Genomic DNA, 22,039 nt, shown 5'->3' with positions numbered 1-22,039 from the left:
AATAACACATTGATAAAACAGGTAAAAACACTTTGTAAAACATTCATAATGGAAGTAAAAAAAAAAAAAAGTCTGGATTGCACATCCAAAAGAACAAAAGTTTTGAAGTTATGATATTTGGAATAAATCAGTCACGAAGTTAAATCAGTCACAAGCATTCATGAGATAAAATGTTGTTTTTCTTTTTTTAAATGTTCCAACCTGCTGCCTCTGATATAACTGGTGTTTTTCATGTGTGTTAGTATTTATTAATGTGTCTGTTTAACACTCTGAACTGATAAGCAGGTACAGTTCACCCTGCAGGAAAGTATGTGATAAAATGAATGTTGACTTACCTTGTTTGGAGAGTAAACACTGTGTCTGGGTGGGACAGGGAGTGGGGAGCTGTGTGTGTGTGTGTGTGTGTGTGTGTGTGTGTGTGTGTGTGTGTGTGTGTGTGTGTGTGTGTGTGTGGGTGTGTGTGTGTGTGTGTGTGTGTGTGTGTGTGTGTGTGTGTGTGTGTGTGTGTGTGTGTGTGTGTGTGTGTGTGTGTATGTCCAGTGCTTGCAAAGCTTCTTGTACACGCACGTATTACTGTGATGACACACCAACATCGAGAACCCCCCCGCCCCACACACACACACACACACACACACACACACACATACACACAAAAACATCCACAATAATCAAAGTATGATGTTAATCACGAGTGACAGCGTCGCTGAAGGTTGTTACAGACACTATTGAAACCAGCTCCTGGAGTCACAAGCAGTCTCGCCTACAAGTGTGTGTGTGAGTTGGTGTTCTTGTAGGTGTGTGTCTGATTGAATCACCGCAGGTCAAAGATGGTGCACATCCAGCTCGATGACCTCAGCTCCTCTTACTCACCTCCCAGTGCACCTCCGTCTTCATGTACACTCACACCTCCACACTCCATATATGGGCCACTTGCTTGTGGAAAGGGCGTAACAGCCGTCAATCACACAGGCCCGTACAAAGCTCAGCTGTTGGGTGGGGGACCCTGGGAGCAGGTTGCCATGGTCACTGTCAAGCAGAGACAAGTTGGGATTGGTTTTGTTGCACGATATGACGATGTTGTGGTGAATCTGCAGATTATGGGGCAGACAAAAACCTAAAAGACAGAAGTATCGAGAGAAGCAGGAGGCAGACTGAAGTGATAAAACCCAGAGACAAGTTTGAAGAGTGTGACAAAGTTAAGTTCTGCCTCAGGCGACTGAAACATCACCTGACATACTCAGACAGAGAACAGATGTGCTGCTGGCTGAGTTAAAAAATAAAAAATAAATTATGAAGGCCTCACAATAAACATCATCAGGTCAACAAGTTTTAAAGCTGCAGTTCAGGACTTGTACACATAAACTAACGTTTGTTACATTCAAGCCTTTCGCCAAATGAGTTCTGATAAAGTTTTAAATCTGGTGTCTGGTGAGAATTTCCCGCATTGGCCAGATAAAAGCAAACTGGGAATGCTGTGCCTACAGAACTCGCCCGCAGAGACATATGGCGGCTAACTTCTGGTTCATCTGTATGCAAACTTGAATGGGGATAAAATAAGTCAAACATGTGACTTGACTTTCCAAATATCACCGGACCAAATTAATCAAATTCTGATCGTGAAACGATTCATTTTGCGCGGGTTGCGACATTCAAAACAATTTTATAGGTCAAGCAGCAAACAGCCGTGATGTCACTCATCGTTTTGCTTCGAGGAAGGTATGTTGGCCGCCGTCATCGTGTTTCAGAACCAGAAGTGACCATATTTGGTCGAGCTTGGTAGCAGCGCGGGGACGATCTGTCCGAGAACCTGAAGAGACCAGGCCCTGACTGTACGCAGGCCTGTCAATCAAACCAGGCCCGCCCATAGTTATCTTTAAGGCCTAATATATAATTTATTATTAAAAAAAAATTCAAAAGAACACTGATCAGAGTGAATTTAGTTCATGATATCATAATGACTTGTGGTAAAAGTGTATTAATGTGTACTTTATGAGAGAAGTGGAGGCTATTGAAATGGAAGTGTACTGGAGCCAAAGTTTGTTTTTGGACCCAGCATCTAGTGGCCCTCTGTGGTATTGCACTTTAAGGCAGTTCCTCATTGACTTCACGTTTCAAACCAGGAAACTACATCCATGTTTACATCCATGTGTCAGCAGTGTTTTTGTTATTACTCGCACCGAACCAAAAAGTTCCGCACTACAGGTTTAAATAAGATCACAATCGGCGTCCAAAAGGTGTTACAAAAGAAAAGGCCCTTAAAGGCAGAGGGAAAAAAAACGACCGCAGTCAGCTGAAAAGCTAAACACGATCACATTTCATCTGCAGTGGTGGAAAAAAGAGGAAAGGTACAGTACTGGGGCTCCTTCATGTTTCTATTTTAAGGGGAGAAAATTTCACGGTGTAATATTTTGAGGCTGCGGGCGCCACAAACTGAATTTAATTCACCTCCATTGTCCTAAAGGGAAGAAGCATAAATCTCAAGGTTATTCATTCACACTTTTACCCTCTCTGCATGGCTACACTTCACATGGACTTCAGTGTCCGCTCGCCAGACGGGCAGACCCCACGATGCAGAGACACGGCAGGAGACGGCAAACTAATGTCCGCGTCGCTGCATCATACCGACTTTCCCTCCAATCTGCCTGCTGACAGTTAAAGAGCAAAATAAAGTACAGAGTACCGACAACAAAAGCGACACCGGAGTCCGAAATAAAACAGCAGACGGGGGACGAAACGTGTTTGACATGATCTCGGTTTATTTTCAAGGCCGGGTACAGACGTGATCACATTGTACAGTGTAAAGAACATGACAGTAATAAATACATCACACCTTTCTTACAGGCACTAATTACACTTAAGCAGGCACTAGCTGTTTTTACAGAGTCCTACGACAGCAGCAGAGCAGCTTCAACGTTCATTTGCTCTTCAGTCTTCACACTTCAGAGGAAGTTGTGGAAGATCGTTGAGCCCAGCTCGACTCGTTCGTTTTATATTTGAAGCTTTTTTTTTTCTTCTTTTTTTTCCCCTCTCTCCAATAAAGTTTTGACGTACTGCTACTGTGAAGTACCGGGGGGAGGGGGGGTGTCCTGCCGGTTGGAGGCAGGTTCAAGTGTTCGTCTGGTCGTCAAAGTGTGGAAATGTAACAGTGGACGTTGTGTTTTGCATTTGTTTATTGCATAAAGAATTTAAATGAGTTTCAGTAGTGTTGTTCCCTTATTCGAGGCTTCTAAATGGATTCTAAAAGCATCACTAAAACTATACATGAAAAATTGCGGTTGCTCTGACACCACTGAAAACAACTACAGCTCCACCGGGTGTGGAAACATGACAACTGTGTTGCAACAGGTTCATAATAGAGGAAAAAAGGCAACAGCGAGTGTGTAGGATTGGTTCACTGTTTGGCTTGTTTTGTGGCTGCTCTTTAAGTTTGAAGTATTTTTTTACTGTAAAAAAGTGCAACTATGCTCTGCCTTGGCTCCACAATACTTATTACCTTGCTATTTTTTTTTTTTTTTTTTTAAATAACAGTTTGAATAAAGATTATTATCATGCCTTTGAGGGTGAGTTTTTCTGACATGTGACTTAAAGAAAAAAAGCATTTATACAGCTGGATACAGACTTACAAACACGATCAGAGGCCATGCATGAGGAAAGTGCTCCGCTGCGACTGAAGCTTGGTCAGAAATCAGACAAGACGTTGGTGGCAGCGCTTAAAACCAGGGGACAGATCAGGTCCAACAGAGACGAGAGGCTGAACCGGACCGGGTGCACCTCGGACACAAATATCTCTAAGTGAGGTCAGGATTTCCACTGAGCACAAGTAAACATGTAAAACGCTACAAATGATACAAATATGCATTAAGATGCCTCCACCTGCAGCTTTAAGCAGAAATATACCAGCATGGCTGTAAAACTAGCGCCCTCCTGTGGTCATTATTAAAACTCCACAGTCATCACCGTCATCATCATCATCATCACTGTACTGCTGAACAAACAACAAAACAAAAACAAAAACTGACACGTACGCTAACATACAGTCAGCACAGATGTGAGAACACACTCACTCAATATACGCACACATTTACTACCTCACAATGAACATAATGTCTCCTCTAACACGTGTTTTACAGTATTTACAATGCAGTTACATATGCAGCATTAAACAGCAGAGAATGCTTTACACCGTGTGCGTGCGTGCGTGTGTGTGTGTGCGTGTGTGTGTGTGTGTGTGTGTGTGTGTGTGTGTGTGTGTGTTCCTCAGACCTCCACAGCAGGGTCTGAGCCCAGTCCCTGAGCCTGCAGCGCCTCCTCTCGCTTCATCTTCGGCTTCTCTGTGCGCGTGTGCCACACCAGCACCTGCAAACAAAAGAAGTAGAATAAATAAATTATACTGCAACTAGTGCACGTGTCTGAAGTTAAAATAAAACAAATGAAAATGGAATGTTTCACTTCATTTCTTGGTGTCCAAACACGGAACCGTTTCTCGCACAGTATCACCAGCTCTGAACTACGATAACATGACGGCGGTTCGACTCGCCACCTTAAACGCACACATTATACGCATAACAAGCGCACACGCACACACACACACACACGCACATACTTTGGAGCAGTTGTCTGCTTTGGGCTCCAGTTCGTCCATGGTAACCAGGCCCTGAAGGAAGCTGCTTTCCAGGAAGCCCATCGGCGCCTCGCCGTCAAAACAAGCCTCTGGATTGGCCAGGACCAGTTTGAGGGACACGGCGAAGCCGGCCATGTCCATGGGGAAAGGACGACTGGGACGCCAGCCGGTGTGGAAGCGAATCACCTTGAAAACAAATCATCAAAAACATGTTCGGAATATCCCGTAATGCCAGAAGCTCGATTGAAGTGTTCCTTATTAAACATTTCAGTGCATCATCTGGACTGTACCAAAAGAAAAACAATAACTCTATTAAATCTTCTACAGATCATTTCCAGATTAATTTCTTGTTTTTAAGTCATGTTATGAGAGGCATTTTCAAGCTTTCACACCTCGACGTGAGTATGTACCGTCCAGTTTGAGCGGTACAGAATGAGCAGAGAAAATCATAGTTATTGAAAGTTAAATTTTTAGTTATTTGTTGAGCAAAGAATGAGAGACGTGTCTGTGTTTGGTAAAGAAAACACTGTGAGCACAAACGTTCATCCTTCGTCTTGAAAGTCGTAGCTTGATTTAAAGACCTTTTTAAGAATCTGTCGAACTAAATCTCAGCGTTTACGGCGTCGTCGTGACTGAGGGTCCGTAGTTGCGTTACATGACAACATGCGAGTTATTTCCATGGAAACGAAACTGTCAAACGTCGACGTTCAGTTACAATTTCTGGGGATTTTTTTTTTTTTTGTCAAACTACATCTCATGTTTGTGAAACATCACAACACCACTATTTGAAGCCCAGTCTTTGTAGTGTGTGAATTTCTAATGATTTAATATAAAGATAGTGAGAAAAAAAATATATTTTGGCGAGTAATTTTTCCCCATGTTGTTGTTTTTTTTTCCATGAAGCCAAAATTCAGATTCTTTCATCGTCGTCGACCTCAAACGCTTCCGTTAGTTCCACAAAACAACAAAGTACCTTTCCTCCTTCAACCACAGGCCGCTCATATTTCATCCCTCCAACCAGCCCCACCGGCCACACGGACACTCGCTGGGTGCTCCTCATCTGAGACGAGACAGGACGACATCTGTGCGTAAACGTCGGGGACGTGAAACAAGCCATTTCCGAGAGTGATAAATAAATACAGAATAGTCCACCTCCTCAAATATCTGCAGGCTGTACGTGTTGTCGTCATCGGCGAAGTACACCACCCCCTGCTGGTTGTCTCCTCCCGGCTGAGCCCTCCTGTCCTCTCTGAGCCACCGCAGTCCCTCGTTTCTCTGCTCGACTCCGCGGGGCTTCAGCCAGCTGGGGTCACCCTGAGGAGCAGAGGGAGCGTTTTCAGAAATGGGTGAAGACAAAACCGCGAGGACACGCGTTTCGTTTGGACCCGACGAGACGACTGAGACTTGTGCCTCGACTCGCCTCCTGCAGTTTGCGGTCCTTGGCGGTGGGCATGTGGAGGTGCGTGTAGGTCAGGCCGCTCTTCATCAGGAGGTCGGTCACCAGCGGCGTCTTGTGAGGCGAGTCCTCCACTACGATCCAGTGGAGCTGAGGGACGTGAAGGAAGGTCTGGGACAGACGGGTCAGCTCGGCCTTCTGCACCAGCCTGCACAGATTGACATCGTTGACGTGTGTGTGTGTGTGTGTGTGTGTGTGTGTGTGTGTGTGTGTGTGTGTGTGTGTGTGTGAATAAAGGCGCGAAGTAACAGGTGGACGACGGAGACTACCTCGAGTACGTCGGCGTGATGACGAAGACGGCGGGCAGCGAGGGCCTGGCGGGCTGTTTCTGCGGTTGTTTCGTCGCCTCCGACTTCCTCATCTGCTCCTGAAGACGGTGCATCTCCCCCCGCAGCCGGGATATGGTACGGTCCTTCGGCAGGTCGTGCTCTGTGCAGTCACAGCGCTGGCCTGTGCAGCGGACGGGACGAAACACACACAAAAAGGGGGCGTCAGTTAAACGTAGTAAAAAATAATTAAAAAAAAGACAATATGTGCGTCTGAGATGAGGTGGAGAAGAAGTACAGATGCATAAAAAAAAATAAGATTTTTTTTTTAAATTTTTTTTTTTAGATAAGTAGTCGGTCAAAGGGTATTTTAATACGTGTATTTACTCCTCTGGTCATTTGACTCACCGAGCTGCATGAGTGCATAGACGAGGCCCAGGAGGGACACCATGAAGTAGAGCACAAACACGGTCTTCAGCTTCAGTTTCATCCTCGTTGCCATGGTTCCCTCACCAGCTGAAAGAAGGACAACACGGGGGGGGAAACGTGGTTTTTTGGTTGTTTTTTTTTGCAATATATAATTATTATTATTTTTTTCTTCTTTTTTTTTCTGTTTGGATTGTAAATGAGGCACGAAAGTTGAACTCAACTAAAAAAAAAACAACAACAACAACAACAAAGAAAAGATGTTTCTGGCGAAGCGACGTCACTTCTTGACTTTTTTTTTTTCCCCCCCCGAGACTCGACCGTAAAGAGTTTGAGGCTCCCGAGAAGGTCGATAAATATGCACACGCGTCCAAGAGGAAGATAAACAAGCTAAGCTACGTTAGCCTGACAGTCTGAAACGGGAAATAAAATCCCGCCATCCATCGCCCTCGTGCGCTCACCGGTGGCGGGAAATCGCGGGAGACGGGAGCGGTGGAGCTGAGCGACGAGCTGCGAGCTTCATGGCATCTTGTGACCGATGTGAGCACCTCAGGGCAGCATCACAACATCCATTCATTCCGCCGAGCTAGGACATTTTTTTTTTGGTGGTGGGGAAGCTATGTACCAGCAACTTCCGGTTTCACACAGTGACACGTCCCCCTCGAAACATTAACAACGGCAAATAGTTCCACAGAGCGATGACCGCAGGAAGTTGGTGCATAAAAAAAAACATACGGTCTTATTACAGTGGAAGCTCATTCACCCGCAAAAATAATAGACATTGTAAATATTCGGTACAATAAGAAGCAAAACATCTGTAATGTCAATACTTTGCATTATATAATAAAGTTAAAATTATGACTATTCCACAATTTGGCTAAAATTATGATTTAACCTGGTATCTTTTAATTTTGCGTGTCAAATTTGTATTTGTTGCAGCATAATTCAATTATTTTATTCAAGTCAAATAATTTTTATTTTATTTTAAACGTTTTGTTTAAAAAGGTGGAAAATGACTTGCATACTGTATATCATTTTGTTTAACATCATTAAGATCATCATAAAGGACAAAAGATGGGGGAATCTCCTGAAAAGTCAAACAACTTTCCTTTATTTGTAACATACAAATAAAACACTGACAAGGCAGAATGACTTAGTTTTCCCTTTCATAGTCATTTATGGACAGGACTGTAACACACACTCTCAAACATGGGAGTTTGTTTTTACCTATTTAACATCATGTTTAAAAAAGTGTTTCACCTGTAAAAGGCCAAGAAATGAAGATGGATCCACAACAGCTTATATATATTATATACAGATAGAGAAAAGACCGAAAGAAGGATCTGGAATCTTGTGAGGGTATGGAACCATTTCCTAAATTAAAACTAACTCACTGACTTTAAAATAAACTGGTTAAGTTTAGGCTCATTTTCCAACTTCAGATAATTTCACAAAATGTATTTCACTTACAGTGAGCCTTTTTTGTCGTTTTTTTTTTTTTTTTTTTTTTTTAAACACAGCCCACCTGCCTGGATTGAATGTAACCGCAGATCTGGGATCAGCTCGAGCTTAGCGCCGTATTTACTTTCACATTATTTTCAAGGAGTAAGAGTTCAGAAGCTATTTCTTTAATCGTAACACAGTAAAACTAAAATGGCCTCCTGAAAAGCAGTGTTACTACTAAAAGTTTTAAATTCTTCAAAGTTTCTACACGCAAACAAAAGCTGATCCCAGATCAGAGCTGCAGGTTGACGCCAATCCAGCTGACTGACAACACGGCTGTTACGTAAAACAGATGAGGTTTGATTACGTTGGATTAACCTGAGAGAGAGACTGTCAGTTTGATTGATCTACTGCCACTATGTACAACATCCTCTTTTTATTGTGACCTATGCAGTACAAAAAAAAAAAAATGAATTACGGTACTAAGAAGGTAGTCTAGTCCTAAAACGAGCAATATGTTGTTGTTTTTTTGTTGATCATCATCAGAGCTCAAACAAGGAAACGCCGATATGGCTCCAGGTGCCGAGTATTTTTTTCTATTCAGTCTGGAAACAACCAGCAAACCAGGATATGGACGATGTTTTTCTCGTGTAACACTGATTAGTCCAGTACTTCTGTGTTTTTAAGAAGGTGACCGTCTACTTCGCGTCAGTCTTCCATGTCACATACTTTAACCAGGCATGAATCTGTATGAACTCTTGAGTTCAGCCTCAATACGACGCGTTTAGAAACAATTCAAAACGTGCCAATGTCAGGCCCTCACAGTCACACTACAGGCATCTTTACATCCACCGCGGTGGTGTAAAATAACATCTTCTCACCCCTCCAGCACAGATGCGAAGTCTGAACACGGTCCTGGAATTAAAGGATTCATGAAAGCTGCAGGATCGGACCGCTACGTCGGCAGACTTGACACTCAACACCGTCCAAAACGGCCCTGAAGGTTTTGTAAACAGATGTGGAATCATCATGATTGAAGTGGTTACAGGAGCCTTTCTAGCTTGACTGGTGACGTGGTATCTAAAATCCTAAGTGGATCTCCTAAAACATCGTTGCGTTCGGATGAGTCCGACACTTCTCTGCATTAACTTTGAATGTCACGTATTTCCGATCACTCGTTGGGAGGTCTGTGTGAAACATCAAAAGCAACGCTGTCCAAACCGCGGGCGGATTTTCGATGCTGGTTCACATATAGTGCGGCTGAAGTTCAGCAGCATCGCTGTTGCGTAATCCCGATGAAGACTACGACGTTTTTGTTGAACATTTAAGTTTTTCCTCATGCGAGCTAATGAGAGCGGGCCGAGAAGAAGAGGAAGAACAACTTCAAAAACAACCTACTTTCAGTGCTCTGCTGTCACTCTCATCCACTCATGTGTTCCTTCCTCCACATTAACAGCACTCATCAGCTTTAAGCGGCCACACAACGAAGTGGTGACTTCTAACCATCCTAATCCAAGTTAAATCAATATGATTTGCTCATGCCAAGAAAATACGTTAGAGACGGGACGGAGGATGGTTTTAGTAGCTCTTAAATATGGTTAAAAGTAGCGGCGACGTCGACTCGGTTATCATCAGTACCTCTTGGAAACTAAGAACGAGGAGGCAAGCGGGAGTGATCAAAGTTCACTGTATGAGAGCGTCATAAAATGGGTGCCGCTCCTGCTCGAGTGCCTTCAGCCACACAGAGCGGGAGAGGAGCTTGGGAAATGTAGTTTCAGTGGGCGAGTCTCTCATTTGTATCTAAAAGCATGAAAACAAAAAAAAAAGATGGCGGGGTGGCCAGAAAGAATCAAACAATGCACTCATTGCATCACTGAGGTCTCCACTGAAGCAGAACCGTTTCTGTTCCCGACATGACCTTTGATAGGAAAAACATAGTTGGGAGTTTACAGCGGCTCAACATCTGAACAATAAAGAGGGTCCGAGTGAGATTATTTTTTGGGTTGGATGCAAATTTACAGCAACTGATGATGAGAAAATTTTAAAATTTCTTACTTATGTCACTGGGAGAAACGACAAAGAAAAAGGCAACCTTGGACATCTTATATCGTAAGCAGGGAGACGTTTGTACATTTCAGTAACAGCTGAGTGGAGCAGACGATTTATGCCGATAGCGTACTATGATCATGTAGCACGGGAGCATCGCAGGCCGTTTGGGGTTCAAAACAGTGCGAAATAACTCGAGTTTGAACCGATCACGTTACAGTGCAACAGGGCTTCTCGTGCTGTTTTCCAGGGGGACCCCGACACATTCAGCCTCATCCTGGGACCCCGGTTCAGTGAAACAAAGCTAGTCGTCTCAGTGCGAGGTCCCGAGCAACGGCAGGTTGTATTACAGAAACAGACTAAAAATCCTGTCCTGTCTGCTGAGTGTCCAATGTTCTACGAGTCAGGGCATGATTTAAACATTAAGAAGAATTTCAATACTACAGAAAAATCCTATTTGACGCCGAGAGACTTGAGGTAGTGGGTTTCTATAATACAGCCCGAGGCCAGCGACCAATTCTAGGGCCCGAACCACAGTTTAAGAAGCAGAATGATTCAATACAGTGTAGCATGTTAGGAGACGAGAGCAGGATGGGGTGAACGCGGTGGGAGAGAACGTCAGCGATGCCTTCGACTTTTCTTGACAGGGAAATACTGTTTGTCGTGAACAGGGAGAGGAGAACGGGAAAAGATGGCTTGGAAATTCACCCAAGAAGTTGGAAAAGAAAACAAAAAAAAGAAGCTATGTGTGAAAGCTCTCACCGCAGACTGCTTTTAGCAGGAATACACAACGAAAAAACGCAAATCTCTATCCGTAATGCGACATCGATAGCCGTGTATTCCACGTTTTTTTTGTTTTTGTTGTTATTTTGTTTTTTAACGGCACACGACAGCCGGTGAAATTGGAAAAAAAACGTTTTGCGGAACAGCAGGCAGCTGAAGCTTTCACACACAGCCACGAAAAGTTGCTGGCTTTTAACCGATCGTGTGGTGATAACTGAAGCCGAATCAGTGGCAGCAGCCGCCGCAGTGCCCGCCCCCGTGGGTGTGTCCCGCCGAGGCCTCGCCGTGTTTGGTCCGTCTGCTGAGGATCTCGTAGGAACAGTCGTCGCCGCAGCAACCCGACATGCTCGGTGAGGTCTCGTCGATCTCGAACCTGGAGGAGTGGAGAGGGGAAGAGGAGGAAGGAGGTCAGGTTTCAGATGAATAAGGGCGCTTCCCGCCTGAACAGCAACTTTAGTTAACATACAAATATGACATCCACATCATCGGTGATATTAATGACTCGAGACGGAGAGAAAACAAAAGCTTATCGAATCGGGTCTTTATGCAGAAGGGATCAATAACCATCAGACTCAATTCAATATCACAGCAGAACTTGTAAGGAGATCCTGATCTCGTAATCGTGAACAAGTCATAATCAAAACGTATGTTTTTGTTTCCGAGGTGAGTGACGTGCCGTTTCTTATAATGTCCCAGGCGGGTTTTTTTCTTCTTTGAATGAGTTTTCTTTGTTCATTTCTAAATAACACCTACAATTATACAGTAATTTGCGAGATGAAAGTGAGGCAGGAAAAATCTCCTTTGTGCTTTTAAGTTTCTGTAATAACCTCACGGGCTTTCAGACTGAACTTGCGACCTCTTTACTCTCACAAAACAGCCCACTAACAGAGGGTGGCCTGGATTCTGCAAGATGTTGGGAATTTGCCTTCGAGGTTCTGCTGCATGTTGACGTGATGGCGTCACATCGTTATTGCAGATTTGTCATGCTGCCCATTTCCTGTTCTATTGACTGTGGAGGCCGTTGGAGGCCACTGAACGTTTCCTTTGCGACGTGGTGCTTTATCACCATCGTGCTGGAAGTGGTCATTAGATGGTAAATTATGGCCATAAAGGGATGCACATGGTCTGCAGCAGTACACAGACAGGCTGTGCCATGATGATAGATTGGTATCAAGGGGCCCAAAAGCTACTTATCCACTGCTTCGCTCCACTAATTTCACTTTGTGGGGTTTTCCGTCGGGCAAAGGTTTTGGATGGTAGCTGGTGTTATTTTTGACATCCCCTCAGATGAGGTTTAGCTGAGCCGATACTAAAACGGGACATGAAACCACAGAGGTCCACTGATTAGTCAGAGAATCGTCACATCGAAAATGGCGTCAAGGCAGTTTCAATACGATTGAGGGGGTACTCTCTGAAGTGGAAAAAACAAAACCCCAAAAAAGCACCTGGTATTAAGATCTAGTTGAATACAGCGGGTGCCTGCAGTGGAAAAGTGTGTGAAGAAAATATTCCCCACACCGCCACCATTTCAGACTGTCAACAGAAGGCAGGTCGCCTCTGTGGATTCATGATAATGATGCCCAAATGTGAGCTGCGTTTCGGTGAGTCCGATCCCTGCAGCCTTAGATATCTGTTGTGGGCTGAAAGGAGTGGAGCCCAGTGTGCTCTTGAAGTTCATCTAACTCAAGGTTGTGCAATCTGAGATGCTCTTTTGCTTTAGTTATTTCTTTTGTCTTTGATGTGAACTCCAGCCAGTCGATCCTTTCAACCACCCTCATCAACAATGTGCTTCTATCCACAAAACTGACGCTCCCCGGATGTTTTTTGTTTTTTTAAATCATTCTGAGGAAACTCAAAGAAAACTGCAGAACATAAAAAGTCGACGCATGAATAAGCCGGTGTCAGTAATAAAGTACTCGGGGAGTGGAGTTCACTAGAGGCAAAAAAAAAAAAAAAACTGAGCTTGGGACATGTGGCAGCTCTTTACATCAGAAGTGAACTGTAAGGGAGGGATGTTGAAGTGTATTTCACCTTAGATTACTCAGAGTCCCTGTTCACACAAGAGTGACTGAGTGTTTAAAAAAAAAATAAAAAAAAAGGGAAAATCCAAATGTTCCCATTAATGTCCACCTCTCCGCACTTATTAAAACACATCTTTTAGCGGAACCAATGTACTCACTGTAAAGCTTCTCTGAAGAACTGGTAAGCCCCGTGGTTGTGTTTGAAAACTGTCAGCATCACTTTCTTCATCTGTGTACTGGACAGAGAGAGGACACACATTTTTTTCCCCCAGTTAATACACTTTTGAGCCACTGAAATTTATTCCACAAACAGTAGCGCAGTAAGAAACAACACCGTTATGCACTGTTGACATGATATAAAAAGTGCAGCAAAAGTGCAAATACAGCGCAAATAAAACAAACTGTGAAAAAGGAAGGCAGAGTTACGCTTTGTAAACTAGTGATGCTCACCATGTCTAAAGAAACGATATTAATCTGCCTGAAATATTAAATAAAAATGCAGCTTTAACTAATCCTAACCACGTTTATAAATGCCATGTTATGACAACTGGCCACAAACGGCGACTGCACATTTGCTTCGTCTTTGGAAACAAGTCCAGCAGCAAAAGTTCAAAATTAAAGTTTGACTTTTGTTTTTACTCTTGGCTTCTTTTTTTTTGCCACACACAAACATCAGCGAACCACTAAAATGTCCCTGCAAGCCATTTGTGGGTCACGAGCCATCAGTTGAGAACCACTGCTTTAAAGCTGTCAACAAATAAAAAGTTAGATTTATGGTGTGAAATCCAACGTCGGTGACATCTATGTTTGCTCGTCAACTCTTTTCTTTCCATTGGATTTGTTGACAATATGTTGTTTAAAACCACACTGTGATAAAACTGTTCACTAACAGGAAGCGAGTTTTAAGGTGACTTTAAAGAGGTGAACAGTGAGACCAACACCAGGGTGCAATCCATTTAACTGGACTTTCCACACAGACAAATGATTTATTACAGGTGTCTGAATTTCAGCTGTATTTTTTTGTTTGTTTTACCTGTTGGCGATGAGCTGTAGTATCTGGATGAGAAACTTGCCGAGCCCTTTCCTCCGCACTTTGCTCTCTAACTGCACCTCGTAGCTGCAGAGTCAAGAAGAAGTGATGAACAGACACACAAAAACAAAAACAGTACTTCCAGCCTTTTATTGAAATCCATAAAACACACGGCCGGGTAACTCACCAATATAAAACCTCCTCCCCGCACTCCACGTCGAACCGGAAGTGAGAGAAGGCCAAGGGGGCGGAGTCGGCATCACGGGCCAGCAGGTACCACGCCCGCTCGTCGTTCATCTCCTCCCTCTTTTCCCGCTCCTTCCACCCCCACTCGCTCTGCTCGTACCTACGGCGGCAGCAGAGACAAAACGGTCTGAGTCGAACGTGACCTGACCTCGCATCTCTTCCCATCATCGCGCTGCTCTGAAAGCTTTTCTTCATGGAACAAATTAGGTTTGGACTGACTGGCTGCCATTTGCTAAATTGAACTCCACTCAAATTCTGGCAGTGAGAGAAGATAAATTGTAGTAATTCCACAGCCTGCATTACCCGTGCTCTTCTTTCCACAGGCTCCTGAGAGTGTGTGCGAGGTCCAATTTATGCTCGTATATATATAAAAAAAAAAAATATCCTCATCCACATCTCACTTTGTAGCCATTTGATGTCACTTTCCAACGTGGCTGCACAAAAAGAAGCGGTGGCCTCTCTGCACTTCTTCACAGCTGCAATCCACGAGCCTGCTCATTTATCTCCGGAGGAGATGGGTCACTCTGTTCCTCGACTAAATTCCTAACTACAAGAACAGAACAGAACAGAAGGCTTACAGTGTCTGCATGTTGGCTCTGGTGAGTTCGAAGGCCCACTCCACCGACAGGGGGTTGAGGGAGGTCACTCTCTTACACTCTATCTGCAGGTTGAGCCTGGACGGGAAGGACAAGTTAACAAGGTCAACAACACAGCAAGAATACGTGTGTGTGTGTGTGTGTTTATGAGTTTGTGTCTACGCTGCAGATCAACTCTGCCCTACGTGGTGAGAATAAAAGCAATATGTATCTCAGGGAGCAGTGAATAAATCCTTTGTAAGAGTACAGAACAATGCGTACCCATTTCTGTCGTACTTTTTGAAGGCTGGGAAGGCGGCCAGTGGGTCGTCAAGCTGCGAGAAGAAGAGGCTAAATTAGACTTTTAAAAAACACAAACAGTCAAAAACACAGTCTTCTCTATTTTCAAGCCAAGCTCTTCTTCTAAGTAGCTTTAAGGCTCAACTGTAGGCTTAAGGACCTGAAGAGGCTGAGTGCTCTGTTAATTGTTTATAATAGGGTCAACAAACTCAACTTTTCCTTTCGAACCGTAAACAGACATCAGTCCTGCCAAGAGGCTTTAAGTGATTGTCGGTATCAAAAATGCGTCTGCTAAAGCTGCCAATGTTATCACTGTAAACGGCATCAGGCTGGTGCGAGATCGGATCAGTCGGAAGGTTGCACAATTTAACTCGTTGCGCTGCTGCTCTGGCTGTTTCACTGTGGAGGCAGAGTTGGGATTAAAATGCTTGATTCGGCTTTTCAAAAATAAATTTGACAGTTTGCGAGGTGCACTAAAATGGCAAAAGTCAGAAAACATTGCAAGTTGAGGAAAGAACTTTCTAACTACTTTGGTTAATAAAGTTTGAGTGGAAAAGGCCGTCTTTGTGCTGCAATTCCTTCAGCAGAGATTCTGCTGAGCACTTTCATGAGGTTTTTGCAAAATTGCAAGCTGCTGCAAAGATTGTATGAATTTGCATGAATTATTGCGGTCACAAGAGCAGCACTTTTTCAGCAGAATTTCTTGCATTCCTTCTCTGTTGGCACATCAACAGTGGAGCGGGGCGGAGAGACCGAACAGCGTGCAACACACAGTGGCCCATTTAGGGACAAAGTGACACACAGAAGTAAAAAAGCACAGGCAGGCCTGTTCAGAGCTGGTTGAGGAAGCGGCTGCAGCTCGGCTCGGCCCGGCTCGGCTCATGGTGAGTGCGTGAGCTTTGTTCTCCTCCAGACATTACTCATGCTCTAACCCACCTCCAAGCTGCTGGAGCTTTGCGTCCGACGGGATGGGTGGGATTTAATGATGCAGATTAATTATCCATAAAGAAACATATGGCGCTCTATCTGGGTTTTCCTGTTATGTGCATATCAATTATGGGTGTAATTAGGGTGCTGAGGACATCCCCAGCTTTTGGTGTCACAGCTCACAATGGAGGTTTTAAGAGCCGCCCGCAACCTGAACCCACCGATAGAGCCTGTAAAAAAAAAAAAAGAAAGAAGCCAAGTGGTGGCTGCTTTCACTTCACCACAGCAAATACTCGGAGTGCATTTATTTTTAACATCAGTGCAACTACACAGCACTGATTGTTTCTGGTTTTATTGCAGTCAGGAAGCAGCTAACACCTCCCCATGCTGATGGCAGCTGCCTCCTTTTGCTTAATCTGCCACCAAAATTACCTTGTTGGCTGCGTCCACCTTGGCACACACAGCGTCCATAGCAGCCCTCTCCTCCAGACGCCGGGCTTTCTTCTCCTTTGCTCTGTTGGACTTCCTCTGAGGGGAAGAAATAAGGAGGAAATGAAGGAAAGTAATGTGTATAAGAGGGAGGCAAACATCAGGGGAGGGACGCAGGGACAGAAAGGGGGCGACAATGGAGGACAGATGGGTCGGAATTACATAATTTCACTCCGACAGGCTATTACTGAAATTAATTTGATTAAAAAACCAAAAAACATAAAACGGTAAGCTCTCAAGAGACAAAGAACTGTCATAATCCATTCACTGCTTTTTCTGTCACTTAATCAATTCCCCTTCTGTTTCCTATGATCAATTATGACCGATTCTTTCAGTCTCGATACCCACTGTGAGAATAATTTAATATTCACTGGCTCTGCTTAGGTATGACACCATTCCTCACTGCATCTTTTAATTCATCTGAGAATAACAAAGAGGAGAAATGAAAAGGAGTTCCAGCATTTTAGTACAAGAGCATCAGACGCTTGTCAGATAACAAAGCAGAGATCAAAGAGTCCATCACAGGCAGCCCCACAGACACAGGACCAGGTTTAGCCAGGGAACTACTGCGCTTTTGGCCAACAAACAAAAATGTGAAAAAGTGGCATCTATGCACAGTACAGTCCTAACTTCTGACCGAATTTAAGAGAGGGGCAAAGGAAGTACAGAAAATTAGCTGCATCTAATTTTCATCTGGCAGACCTCCAAATCTGAATTACCAGTAATAATCGGTGTTGCTGTGTGCAGACCTCGTTCGCAGCAGCATTTAAATCACGCATACATCAACATGACAGCACAGACTGCATAACAACAAAACCAGGAAGATCAAAGCAAGACAAACAAGTGCAGAACAATAGTAGTTTCACCTGGATGAAAAACAAATCGTATTACTGTTAACATGATCGTCCTGTTTATGAAACACGGCGGCAGAAAGATAATAACACAAAGTGGAAAAAAATAGAAAAAAGAAGAAGAGCATTTCATTTGAGCAGCTTGTATGACCGTCGTTCCAACAATACTGTTTATTTTACTGATGTTGCAATAGCTCTCTCTCTGTGTGTGTGTGACTACAGTATTGGAAAATTTAGGCCGCTGCTGGTTTGATAAAGCATCAGCAATGGTGCAGCAATAATTCACACAAATGACTCTGGCTGCATCTTTGCCTTGCAACAGAGAGATCACACACTTCAACAGCTGCTATAAATACAGCAGTGCTTGAATGTTTGTGAACTCCTTAACATTTTTCATATTGCTGCATAAATGTGACCTAAGACGACATCAGACTTTCAAACAAAGTAAATAAAATAAAAGAGAGCCTGAATTACAAAAAATGATTTAAAATATTGCACTTGGTCGCTCACTGATGGAAGGAAACTAATCAAATAATAGATATCCGAGTGGATAAAGTATGTGAACCTTTGCTTTCAGTCAGTGACCCTCTTGTGCACTAAACAGTTTTAGTAAGTGCACATCAGTCCCATACATGGTCTTGGATCAATTTGATCCCATTTCTCTGTACAGAACCGTTTGAAATTTTTGAACCATCCTCTGGTAGAACGACTCGTGCGTTTTTACGTCGTTTTCTCGCTGCATGACCCACTTTCTCTCGAGACTCAGATCTTCAGACGGATATCCTGATATTTTCAAAACAAAAACAGCAAAACGGGCCCAAATAATGACGCGACCACCGCCGGGTTTCACAGATGGGATTAATGCTCTCACGCTGGACTGGTGTGCTTTCCTGTCTACAAACATAACACTTCTCCTTTCGACCAGAAAGTCCTATTTCAGTCTCATCTGTCCACAAAATATTTTTCTATTCTGGCTTGTCCACATTATCTTTAGCTCTTAACTTCCTGAAGCTGCATGCCCACGCCATCAACCGTCCAAACGGTTGGCCACGCGGGGCACATACCGACCGCAGTGTAATGTAATATTTATTTAGAGGAAGGAACCTAACTAGCCTTTTATAATATTTGGATCCTGCAGCGCAGACGGGGCTGTAATGATCTTTTTGGAGAGCAGTGGCTTTTCTCCTCGCAACCCTGCCATGCACACCACTGTTGTGCAGTTTTGTCCGGACACCAGACAGCTGAACATTAAACGTCAGTTAATGTAAGAGAGGCCTTCGGTTGCTTAAAAATGTACCCTGGCTTCCTTCGTCACCCCATGTTGGTCGACCGCTCCTGGTCAGAGTAACAATGGTCTTCAATTTCCTCCATTTGTACAGAATCTGTCTTGACTGTTGATTCATGAAGTCCAAACTCTTTACAGATGGTCTTACAACTTTTTCCAGCTTGGTTAAGTGTCGTAAAAAAAAAAAAAGTAATGCATACAAGTCATAATACATTTGCAGAAACATGTGTCCTGAAGCTCAGACGTTGATAGACGTGTACTTTAAATAAAACAGGGCTCTGACTCACCTGGTCACCGTCCCACTGACTGAAAACACTCCACTTTAATTTCCGCTTCAAATCAACTAGAGTTGAACTACAGTTTTTTTCACTCTCATACGTTCAACAGCGGATCATTACTCAAAAATAAAAATGACAAAAGAGTACAATAATTGTTTTGTTTTTTTTTTTATCTCGCATGTTTAATTAGGTTCTTAACTCCGTGCCGGAGCTGGGACTCCTGGAAACACGTGGACCGGTTTTATCCGGAGTGAAAGTGGAGGATAAATAAATAAATCCCCAAGTCTTCTCTCGAGGACTTGGTTAAAGTTACACTTTAAACGTTACACGAGTACGAGCCCGGCAGGTAACGACTTCAAAACAAGCCTGGATTTAGTCCGACCACGGTGGGATCACACATCAGCCCTCTGGCCTGCTCGATTAAAACAAATGCACACACACACACATATAAATATATATATTTATAAATATTTATATATATATGTGATTAGCATTCCTCAGTGGCTAACGCAGCTAGCAGGCTAACAATGTCACAACACGCACGTGAGAAGTTAGCAGCGCACGGCGGTGAGGACAATACAGTAATAATGCTCAAAAATAAATAAATATATAAATATAAATAAATTAAATAAAGCCGTGTACAGCCGTGTGTGTGTGTGTGTGTGTGTGCCCGGGCTAACGTGACATGGAGGCGGCTAAAGCGGCTAACGCAGCAACACCTTCGAGCTACATCCCTCCTCCTCCACCTCCATCCTCCATCCTTCTCTCTTCTTTTATCTCCACCCTCCTCTCATCATTTACGAAACCCCCCCCTCCTCCTCCCCCACTAAAAAACAACAACACAAAAACAAACATCCACCTTTCATCGTTAACACCTCGAGCCGAGACCCGTTCAACGCAACTCACCCCCATTTTGCGGCCGTGTGTCTCGTCCTCTCCTCGGTCCTCTCGGTCCTCTCTCCCCCCCCCCACCACCACCACCACCACCTCTCTCCCTCCCTCCTGGAGAAACACACCTCTATTGTCCCGGTATGTCCCGGTCTGTCCCAGCCGCCGCTGAGTTATTATCGGTATCGTGACTCTGGGCAGAAACAACAACAACAACAAACAAACAAAAAAATAATAATAAAATAAATAAAAAAACGGGGGGTGCCTGATTAATATGACAACGATAGGTAGTGAAGCTAACGAGGCTAGCTCGGCTTTTAGACACCGACCCGGTGGCTGGAGAGGAGCAGCGGCCCGGGACCCCCCGCAAAATATGATTTAAAAACGTCAAACGGAGACGTGTTATTTCTCCGGAGAGTCGGATTGGCGCCAAAGACTGCGAGGCTGAATTGATTAAAAGCTCCTTCCGTGCCCTTTTCTTTCCTCCGCTCTCCGTCGCGTCCAATTACGCTGCGTTCACGTGTTCCTCCTCACCTCGGATTTAAGAGACTCGCGTCCCAACTGTTTGGTTTAAAGTTTAAATTTTTTTTTTTTTTTTTTTTTTAAAATAAAGTAAAACCTACTCGTAAACTTTCTGTAAATGTTTTTCTGTAGTTTTGTTAAATAGTCTTTTCGTGATATGTATTTTTCTTTCCTACTGTGGTTACCAAGCAAAGTCGGAGTTGCATTTCCTTCCGGTGGAGTAGGAGGTATTCAGAGCCCTTTAAGAAATACCACACTATATAAAGAAACCCTTATTACCATCTCTCTCTTTTTTTTTCTTCTTAAATCCCTGTATTCGCAATTGTATTTAATAATAAAATTATTAAATTGTATTATCATATTAAATTGTATTACTTGATGTTTAAAAAAAATCAACAACAACTAACAAAAGAACCCATTTTGAAGCAGTGTACCGTGTGATATTATTTTGTCATTTGCTTGGTCATTATTGGTATTTTAGTGTTGTAGTTGGTCGTTTAACTAGTAACTCCCAATATTGGTTAAATAAAAAGTAGAACACCTCAATAATGAACTTAAAAATCACTAAAAAAAAACGTCCCATTGTTATTATTATTATTATTATTTATACACATTGAGCTTTACGACTCACCTTTATTTTTTAAAAGTACTCCACTTGTTGAGTATGTTATAGGATTTAACAAGATGTCTGCGTGTTACATTTCTCGTTGGTTTCACCAACACGTGTTTTTAAGGTAAGATTTTCCAGTCGTGAAGAATAACGTGTACTTTTCTTTTGTTGCCCTAGAAAACTTCTGGCAGCGGTGGGATTCGAACCCACGCCCCCGGAGAGACTGGAGCCTTAATCCAGCGCCTTAGACCGCTCGGCCACGCTACCACGTGGAAGGCCGTTATTATCGCCTTCTCAATAGTCTGACGGCGCCTGAAAGCACCGCGGCTTTCGCGCGAATATGGTTTCCTTGTTTGGAAAGTGACGACAGAAGCTCGGAGGTCTGGACAGGGTCAGGAAGCACGCTAAATTATTCCGTCTGTGACAGGACAGTGTTTGAAAGATTATTATGACCCCCTTCATCCATCTATCTATCTATCTATCTATCTATCTATCTATCTATCTATCTATCTATCTATCTATCTATCTATCTATCTATCTATCTATCTATCTATCTATCTATCCATCTATCTATCTATCTATCTATCTATCTATCTATCTATCTATCTATCTATCTATCTATCTATCCATCCATCCATCTATCTATCTATCTATCTATCTATCTATCTATCTATCTATAACTAAGCAATACAGCAAGTTGAGAGGAACATGCGACATGTAACAAGAATTACAGTGATTTGATCACCAAATTGAACAGATTTATATTTAAATTAACTGTTATAGTGTCTTGTTTTTATTGAGGTTTCTTTTAGATGTTCTTCTCTTTTATAGCCCATTCTTTTGAAGTGAGTGAATTCAAATTGAATAATAAGTCTGGATTGGTTGGAGGCACCACACGAGTAAAAATGTGCATTGACTTCCACTAATCCGTTGTACAGATATCAACAATACGTGATTAATAACAGGGTCGGGTTTT

At 43.3% G+C, this 22,039-nt stretch overlaps 2 protein-coding genes and 1 non-coding gene across 3 annotated transcripts; all 3 read right to left on the bottom strand.

Moving 5' to 3' along the window:
• Nucleotides 1-2,736: 2,736 nt before the first annotated feature.
• b3gat3 (beta-1,3-glucuronyltransferase 3 (glucuronosyltransferase I)) lies at nucleotides 2,737-7,386 on the bottom strand. Its single transcript, XM_069716978.1, has 8 exons — nucleotides 7,231-7,386; nucleotides 6,752-6,859; nucleotides 6,347-6,527; nucleotides 6,042-6,225; nucleotides 5,774-5,935; nucleotides 5,595-5,681; nucleotides 4,604-4,807; nucleotides 2,737-4,356 (listed from the first exon to the last, which is right to left on the bottom strand). Exons 2-8 carry the CDS (start codon nucleotides 6,843-6,845, stop codon nucleotides 4,258-4,260), a joined length of 1,011 nt encoding a protein of 336 aa, XP_069573079.1. The 5' UTR covers nucleotides 6,846-6,859; nucleotides 7,231-7,386; the 3' UTR covers nucleotides 2,737-4,257.
• Nucleotides 7,387-7,859: 473 nt separating this feature from the next.
• On the bottom strand, nucleotides 7,860-20,434 carry naa40 (N-alpha-acetyltransferase 40, NatD catalytic subunit). Its single transcript, XM_069717011.1, has 8 exons — nucleotides 19,950-20,434; nucleotides 16,573-16,668; nucleotides 15,196-15,248; nucleotides 14,917-15,012; nucleotides 14,280-14,438; nucleotides 14,096-14,179; nucleotides 13,221-13,298; nucleotides 7,860-11,414 (listed from the first exon to the last, which is right to left on the bottom strand). Exons 1-8 carry the CDS (start codon nucleotides 19,953-19,955, stop codon nucleotides 11,267-11,269), a joined length of 720 nt encoding a protein of 239 aa, XP_069573112.1. The 5' UTR covers nucleotides 19,956-20,434; the 3' UTR covers nucleotides 7,860-11,266.
• An 814-nt stretch (nucleotides 20,435-21,248) lies between these two features.
• trnal-aag (transfer RNA leucine (anticodon AAG)) lies at nucleotides 21,249-21,330 on the bottom strand. The gene has a single exon. It is a non-coding gene; the product is annotated as a tRNA-Leu (tRNA).
• Nucleotides 21,331-22,039: the final 709 nt, after the last annotated feature.

This window comes from Brachyistius frenatus, unplaced genomic scaffold, assembly GCF_029030835.1.
Source record: "Brachyistius frenatus isolate BFR_SWC_R1_liver_20210118 unplaced genomic scaffold, ASM2903083v1 Contig_166, whole genome shotgun sequence".
In the NCBI taxonomy this organism is placed as follows: Eukaryota; Metazoa; Chordata; class Actinopteri; family Embiotocidae; genus Brachyistius; species Brachyistius frenatus.
This window is presented reverse-complemented; position numbering and strand designations above follow the sequence as displayed.